The following is an 8896-nucleotide window of genomic DNA, read 5'->3' on the forward strand; positions in this document are numbered from 1 at the left end:
TACAAAAAGGTTTCGCATGAGTGCAATTATTAGGTGCCTTTATAGATCAATTTAGAACGACGCCAATAAGAACCCCTGCAAACTATCAGAAAAAGCACATTTTAAGATAGTGGTAAAAGAATCATTGTGGTCGAGTAAAACACGTTTCTTTAGATATTTATTAATTTGATTAATCATTTACAAATTCTTAAAAATATAACATTTATACCACTATCACATCACATTTAACATAATTTTTTGCATTAATGATGATGTAGAGTTACAAGTAGCGAGTTACATGTTGCAGCGTCTATCAGCCAGTGTTTTTATTCGATGGAGGTAGCGTGTCTGTAAAATATTTGAAAAACAATCACTTTATTCCATTTGGAAAATCAAAAATTGTTCACCAATATACCTTTCACAATTTTAAGCGTAAAATCTATGTTTTCAGAACTTTATTTTCGTTTTTATTTAAATAAAGTATAACAAGCTGGTTGCGCTTGGCGTTTCACAAAAAATAAAATGGCTTTTGTAAAAGTAGTGATGGCAAAATACTTTCATGTACATTTTGTACTTTTTGATATGCTTCCCCCATCACAGTTCGCGATGGTTGTGGTGACATTTACGAGTCTGTGGTAGCGATGAGGATGAAATGGAACTTTGAAATGCTGGCAGGGTTGATTTGATTAAACATTTATAATTTCTTATAAATATAACATTTTTCGGTTCATCTCATCACATTTAACATAATTTTTTGCATTGATAAAATAATGATATTGAGTTTTATGTAGCAAGTTACATATTGCAGCGTCTATCAGCCAGTTAGTTTATTTTCGATGGAGACAGGGTGCCTGGAAAAATATTTGAAAAACGATCACTTTATTCTATTTGGAAAGTCGAAAATTGTTCACCATATACCTTTCACAATTTTAAGCGTAATATCTATGTTTTCAGAACTTTATTTTCGTTTTTATTTAAATAAAATATAACAAGCTGGTTGCGCTTGGCGTTTCATAAAAATAAAATGGCTCTTCTAACAGTAGTGATGGCAAAATACTTTCATGTACATTTTGTACTCTTTGATATGCTTCCCCATCACAGTTCGCGATGGTTGTGGTGACATTTACGAGTCTGTGGTAGCGATGAGGATGAAATGGAACTTTGAAATGCTGGCAGGGTGTATATACGACTGTTTCGACGTGGTGGGGATTCTCAGCGCCGTCAAAATGTTGGCAAGGATGTTGGTTTTTTATTTTAAAATAAATCCGCAAACGATTAACATACACATACTTTCTTTTTAATTTGCTATCTTCGTTTCTCTATTGCTTTTGTTTTGTTTTAATTCAGTAACTTATGAGATACAATAGTTTTCAGAGACCTCTGGCGCTTTAGTTTTGCAATGACTTTTTCTTCTGAATGGCCTTTGCTGTCTATCAACATATGAATAGAGCACTTTCCTCGAAACGGAGTATTGGCAACCCTGTTTTTGTATTTCTCAGAAACAATCAGCTGTTCGCATTTGTTCTATTCTGTTCGCATCAGTTAAACCAGCTGGAAAATTGGGAGTAGCTCTTGGTTACAGGAAGATACGACATTGCGGTGTCTTGACACTTGTGTCAGTAACAATAAAGTGCTATGCTTATTGCAAAAGTAAAAAATAAATTTACTATAGCGCTGAAATTGGTATCATCAACTCATTAATTAAAAAGTTTGGACATTCGGTATCTCATCATTATCGAGGAATGCTTGCTTTTGCATATCAATACAAATAATTAACCTGGAACATCTTCCATTCCACTAGCAAACAACTACAAGCAAGAACTAATAGCAAAGCTCTCTACGTGTACAGTGAAATATTGATAAGCTAAATCAACGACAAAATGATAACGACATTCTAAGCGGCAAAGCCTATTTGCAATTAGCGGGAACAATGCCAGGAAAAATAGCTAGCAGCAACACGGCAGAAACAAATCAATGATAAAACTTACTTTTACGCTATAAGTAAATAGAGATTCGAAAGAAATTCGTAATTACATTCACTTTTGATAGTGGTGCTTGCGAACACAAAAAGGGGAGAAAGGTAAAGGAAACCTGTTAATTCTATATAACGACCTTCATTGTATGACCCTGCGCAAGCAATTGGAACAAATGTTAAAAATTGCGTGACATACAAATGCACAACAAATTGTATAGAGAGACAAGCAGTTGATAAATACACATAAACACGAAAGTCTGGTATTTTTGGTGTGCAGCAACTTCCTCAACTGTATGGTTCTTATTTTACTATTACCAACAATCAATCAGCATTATTTATATCTCGTCGAAGGTGGGGGATAGTCGTGCAATATTATGGAGCTGGTGGGAAACATAAAAAATTATGAATGGGGGAAATTGGGCCAAACCTCCGAGGTGGCGAAACTAGCAAAGGCCAATAATGGCAAATTTAGCGTCAATGAAGAAGCTCCCTATGCGGAATTGTGGATGGGGACACATTGCAGTGGTCCATCATTGTTGAAATCAACTGGAACAGAATTAGGACAAGTGTACGATGAACCTTTGCCCTTTCTACTTAAAGTTTTGAGTATACGGAAGGCTTTAAGTCTGCAGGTGCATCCCAATAAGGTAGGTGAAATTTATTTAATTTATAAAATATTATTTATATTGTAAAGTAAAGCCCGCGAAGTTTAAACTAAATATTTAAGTTCATCTCTATGGTACACGATATATAAATAAGAAGACCAAAGGCAATTGGAATAGCCTATAGCAACCAACGTATTAGTGAATTCCCATCACATGTTAATTCTGCCAACAGGACCTTCCGATCACATTTAAACGGATTCAAGGATTCAACGTAAAGTGGAATATGTGCCGAGAGCAACAGAAGGCAGGCATTCTTGCTTTGAAATTGCTTAAATGTGGCCAATGGTGCGAGTCCTCCGTAACCATGTTAGTAGAGGTAAAACTCCATCGGCTACATTTGATTGACGAAGGCATAATCAGCTTGATGTTTAAATAATTCGAATTACCTATACCGCAATACCCAAGCTTGTGTGGGGCCTTGAATTCTATACTTATACACGATGTCTGAAAATTTGTTCAGTGATTTCGCAATTGCAGCCAGACAGAATATATCCAAATGTGAATCGAACAGGCCGATCTTCATCCGCAAACCAGTACTAGGATACTCGAGTGCTTGGAAGAATTTCTTCCCATTGTAACATGGATTTCAAAGGCATTACAGCAGCTTTAAAAGCAGTAACCGTAGCACTTAAAACGAAAGCTTTTGATAAATTCAGCTATATCGCCATTATAATGACAAATTAAAAATAAAATTTCAAGTTTCTTAGCGACAGTATTTGATGGGCAACATTACAAAAGAAATTGATACTAGGGTTTATAATAACCATCAGGACAATGTTGAATCGGTCAACATCCACAAAGTTTTCCTGTTTACGGAGTATAACCACAGCTAAAAAGCCCAAGGCGCTGAGGTCAATATACGAATGAATTAAAATTTATGTAGAAATAATGGTATTTTAAGATACGTTTATGGCTCACATGCGCGTGATAACTACGACTTCTACTCTTTTCAGTTTTTGGGTTGTTCATTTGACAACTTTTTAAACTTGAGATGCTTGTATTTTTTCTTCTGTGTGGTGAAATTTGGTTCACCACTGTATTTGATGGAGTCAATAACGTTTTTGAATACGACTAGAAATACACAGGTGCTGTTGGATCATTTTCACCATCTTGTCTTTGAGAGATCGTTTTCTGTACGTGTAGCCAGGTTATGGAACTCGCTACCTCACCACCTTAAAAATTTCTCTATTACTCCTTTTACATTTAAAAGGAATTTGTTAAATTATTTATCTACTCTATAATGCAAATATTTATCATCTCACTGACAATTTCAAACTCAATGCGTTTTAATTTCTTGTTTGCTATGTATAAAGGGTTGTGCGTTACGATTTTAATTTTAAGTTTTTTTAGTATCGTTTTAATTATAAGGTTAAGTTTTTATTTGGAATACTAGAGCTCTATTGATTGAATTTCTATCAACATGTCCAGAAGGGCGTTGGTTGATTAAATAAATAAATAAATAAAAAAATAAATAAACTTTCAATGAAAAAAAATCCATTTATTTTATAGAATTTATAGAAATCTCCTATTTTCTTCAATCACTATTTCATCATTTAATATTGTCTCTTTTTTTTAGGACGAAGCTAAACATTTACACAAAGAACGCCCCGATATTTATAAAGATCCAAATCACAAACCAGAGTTGGCCATAGCATTGACTCCATTCAAAGCATTATGTGGTTTCCGGCCTTATGAGGAAATCTATCAATTTTGTCAAGATTTACCACCATTAAAAGAATTATTAGGAGGTGATCTGCTGGTTGAGAAGCTATGCCAAGGAAATTCAGGAGATTTGAAAAAATGCTATCAGACATTAATGTCGGCTGAACCGGCTGCAGTTTCTGCTTGTATTGATAAAATAGCTGAGGAGTATGAGGCGGGTAAGTTGACACACTGTGAAAATCATAAAATTTTGGGAACTAGTCAAAATTTTCAATCACGTCCGATTAAATTATATGCAAATTGTATGGATGGTGGATAAGCGATCGAAAGAAAGAGAATTCGTCATTGAAATGGAGATAAAAATGACTTGCGCCCAATGTGGAGCGTCGAATATGTTCTACTGTTATGTCCAAGGCTTATTGTCTGCTGTTAGTATTGAGAAAACTACGATTAAATTATATGTAAAATCAACGGATAGATAAAAAGAACTGACGCCCAACGTAGAACAATGAAAATGTTGCTTCTTACATCGAAAGAAAGATAATTCGTCATTGAAATGGAGATAAAAATAACTGGCGCCCAATGTGGAGCGTCGAATATGTTCTACTGTTATGTCCAAGGTTTTATGTCTGCTTCTAGTATTGAGGACACTACGATTAAGTTATATGTAAAATCAACGGATAGATAAAAAGAACTGACGCCCAACGTAGAACAATGAAAATGTTGCTTCTTACATAAACGGAAAATCACGTTCACATGTACTCTGGAGAAATGTTATTCACTGAAAAAATCTTTGAGTGTGAATAAAACAGGATTAATATCGGCGTGTAATGTCGTGCATGCCCTTGTATATTTTGGGATTATAGAACAAAAACAAAAAGTAATCATCAAAGTATCTCCCATTTAATCTATACACTTTGACATGCCTTTGAACCAATTGTTGAAGTCACTCTGATTGCGCTATCTCCAAAGCATCAACTACTTCAATGCGTTCATGCATCAACGACTTCGAACAGTCGACTGCTTTTTCCTTTGGGGCTCATACGCGTACATCCACGATTTACTTGTCTCCTGTAACGATGTCATATACGCGTTTCGAAGCACCGACATCAGCGTTACCGTTGGGAATTTTCAAAAAGTGGCACAAAAAGTGGCAAACGTCGAAAAAAGGGGCACAATTATTTTTGAAAAGTGGCACAAAAAAGTGGCACATTCTTTTTATTAACTTATACAAAAAAACTTAAGAAATAAATACTGATATGAGGTCAAGTTAAAATATATTTTGCGAATTCATACAAATTGGTGAACAAATCCTATTTAAAATTATTTTTTAAGCGTCTATAAAATAATCAGGCCTTTCAATTATATCTTTAAATTTATTTACGATATCAAAATAATTTATATCATCATTGGTTTTTAAGTAATGCGGAACCCCCTTTTCTTCAGGTTTTTGTCATTTATGTCAATTCATGGTAAAATTTGTCCACAACTTTCGGATTGTGATGTCGTTTTGTGACCTATCTATATTGTTTTAATGTTTTTAATATACAAAGAATTTTTATAGTCGATCTGCTAAATCACGTTTTTACAAACTTTCTTACAAAATTTATGTATATTTGTAATATAATATTTTTGTTAAATATAATTAATAAACAATTTAAGGTAAGTAATATGTTCGATTTTCGAGTTGAAATTTTCGCGGTTACTTTACTCAAACAGTTCAATATAAAGCAGATAAATTAACTCAATAACTCAATCATTTATAATTTTGATTATTTCAGAAAAAGTAATCGCGAAAATAAAGTGATTTTCAACTCGAAAACCGAACATAGTACTCACGTTTAAGAGGATTCGCTTTGGAATGTTTTGTGAACGGTATTCATACTTTTGATAATATAAACTAAAAATTTAAGATAAATCTTTGGTATTTGAAAGTGCATTTTGGATCTTTAACATATACTTTTCTAATTTCTTAGGACACTTTTCTTCCAATTTTTCTCTAATGAGGTAATGCTTCAATACTGTCCACTGTTCCAGCATTCATTTTGAGGAATATGGTAGAATTGGAACAATCTGTCTCAAAGGGCGATTGCAATTTTTTCTAACTGGGTTCTTATGGGGTCCATTATCAATTATTTTCTGCCACTTTTCTTGGGCACCGCCCAAGAAAAGTGGCACAACGGTAACGCTGACCGACATCGTATTCTTAGAGCATTTCTTTCGACCAACCGAAGCAAGCGTTTTTTGAGTGGAATCCAACGCGAACAAATCTTTTTGACGATCAAATGCAATATTGAATGTATACTGGGTGTCACTTATGCCTAAGATTCTCTCAGTATCACGATAGGTCACTTGGCGATCTTGCAATTTCAGTTGGCGCCCAGCATCAATGGTTTCTGGAACAACTGATTTCAGACGACCTTCACTAAATTCATCTTCGAGTGAACAACGACCTCGGTTGAATTCACCATACCATCGATAAACACTGACCCTTGACGGAGCTTCATCGCAAAAAATTACATTAATTTCATTGATGCATTGTTGTTGATTTAATTCACGTGGAATGTTGTAAAAACTAATCGCAGAAAAAAGGTAATTCAATTTCTTGGGCGAGATGAATCTTTTGAGTTGCTGTAAACAACACAAATAGTGTTCGTATGTCAAAACGTTCTGTGTACGTATAAACTCAAAAATGTCAAGCTTTACGAAAGAGCTTTAAACCGAAAAACCTTTTGTTGAGGCCTTGAAAACACTGGTTCTGCCGGTCCGCCGAAAATGGAATTTTTACGAAAACCCACTATCGGTGTAAGAAGATAAACAAGTCCACCCCTTTTGATCATTTTAGCTAGTTACAGTTTGCCTGGAATTTTGAGTCAGCTCACAGGTATATGTGTCGCCGATTGTCCCAGATGTGATAATATTTATCAAATTCTGTGGAATCCAATGCGAACAAATATTTTTGACGATCAAATGAAATATTGAATGTATGCTGGGTGCCACTAATGCCTAAGGTTCTTTCAATATCACGATAGGTCACCTCGGTTGAATTCACCATACCATCGATAAACACTAGCCCTTGACGGAGCTTCATCGTAAAAATTGAATTAATTTCATCGATCCATTTTTGTTGATTTAATTCACGTGGAATGTTGTAAAAACTAATCACAGAAAAATGTTAATTTCATTTTTTGGCGAGATGAATCTTTTAAGTTGCTGTTCTGTGTACATGTAACCTCAAAAATGTCAAGCTTTACGAAAGAGCTGTCAGTTGTCAGATTGCAACACTAGGATTGTTCGATCCTGCTAAATAAAAGGAAACCTCGAATATTGTTAACATTCCCCGCGAGTATGGTGAGACTATTTCCAATAGTTCAAGATAAATTTCAATATCGTAAGAAGTCAATTCGTCCAATTTAAAAGACTTATAAAAAATGTGAAAATTCGAAGAGTTATGAGGAGTCGAAGAGTTATCTTGTGGATCGCTATTTTCTATATTAGTCATTGTTGAAAAAAAAAACAATCTTGAATTGGGAGTTGGTTTAAATTGTCCAAATACGTCTTGTATTTACTTTCTTTTGTATATTTTATTTATATTTTTTTCTGTTTATTTCTTCTTGGTAATCAAAATATTTATATTGCATTTATGTACAAATAATATTAAATAGAATAAAATAATATGCATTTTCTTCACTTACCTTACAGTTTTGGATAAATATCAACTCAGAGACACATTTAAAACCATTAACTCTGACTTTCCCGATGATGTTGGTGTCTTATCGTTATTCTTCATCAATATGATTAATCTTCAGCCAGGAGAATCCATATATTTGGGTGCAAATGAAATACATGCATATCTTTCAGGTGATTGCATTGAATGCATGGCCTGTTCTGATAATGTTATACGCGCTGGCCTAACACCCAAGTACAAAGATGTCCAGCAATTATTAACATCACTAAACTATAACGGTTTACCGGCCGCAAGTCGTCTCTTTCAACCAAAACTTATCGATGAAAATACAAAACTTTTTGCACCACCTGTTAAAGATTTTGCCGTTGTTAATGTGAGACTATCCAGTTCACAGTCATCTTCATATAACTTAAAACTGCCACAAAGTCCAGGTATTCTTTTAGTTCTAAATGGAACGAGAAAATTACTTTTAAAAGGACATTCCGATTTATTATTAAAATCTGGTTCAATTATTTTCATACCTCCCAATTGTATGGATAATATTGAATTCTCTTGTATAGATGAAACAATCGATGATTTCAATGCCTATTTGGCAACTGAAAATTTGTTTTGATAAAATTAATGAATGCATCTATCATTACTACTTACTCGGGGACAATTATTTATAAAAAAAAACACTTTTTTTTGTTGTTATATTATAATTGACCAAAAACACACATTTTTGTTGCAAATTCCCTTTTAGAACTTTTTAGAAAATCTATACCAAAATTACATAGAGAATATATTATGTAGTATTATTATGGCTTTAAAACCCTTTATAAATTATTTTATTAAAATATACGAATGTTACAAATTTTAGGTTTCTAGAATAAATGGAACAATCCCACAAAAATACATCCCACTGACAATATACAAAGTAAATAGAAA

The 8896-nt window shown here is 33.7% G+C and overlaps 1 protein-coding gene across 2 annotated transcripts; it reads left to right on the top strand.

Moving 5' to 3' along the window:
* The first annotated feature begins 1483 nt into the window (after positions 1 to 1483).
* Positions 1484 to 8896, top strand: Mpi (mannose phosphate isomerase). 2 transcript variants are annotated; one of them, XM_075292325.1, is made up of 4 exons: positions 1484 to 1594; positions 1781 to 2601; positions 4196 to 4499; positions 7984 to 8896. In XM_075292325.1, the coding sequence occupies exons 2-4, from the start codon at positions 2329 to 2331 to the stop codon at positions 8580 to 8582; spliced, it is 1176 nt and encodes a 391-aa protein (XP_075148440.1). In that variant the 5' UTR covers positions 1484 to 1594; positions 1781 to 2328; the 3' UTR covers positions 8583 to 8896. The 2 variants fall into 2 exon arrangements, with proteins under 2 accessions (XP_075148440.1, XP_075148439.1); XM_075292324.1 differs by having other exon boundaries at positions 1490 to 1629.

Source organism: Haematobia irritans, chromosome 1 (assembly GCF_050003625.1).
Source record: "Haematobia irritans isolate KBUSLIRL chromosome 1, ASM5000362v1, whole genome shotgun sequence".
Classification (NCBI taxonomy): domain Eukaryota; kingdom Metazoa; phylum Arthropoda; class Insecta; order Diptera; family Muscidae; genus Haematobia; species Haematobia irritans.

Excerpts from the sequence above, each read along its gene's own strand:
- Mpi (XM_075292325.1), top strand. The coding sequence starts at position 2,329 with ATGGAGCTGGTGGGAAACATAAAAAATTATGAATGGGGGAAATTGGGC. Across the intron at positions 2,602-4,195 it reads TGCAGGTGCATCCCAATAAG|GACGAAGCTAAACATTTACA; the intron begins GTAGGTGAAATT and ends TCTTTTTTTTAG. Across the intron at positions 4,500-7,983 it reads AGCTGAGGAGTATGAGGCGG|TTTTGGATAAATATCAACTC; the intron begins GTAAGTTGACAC and ends CTTACCTTACAG.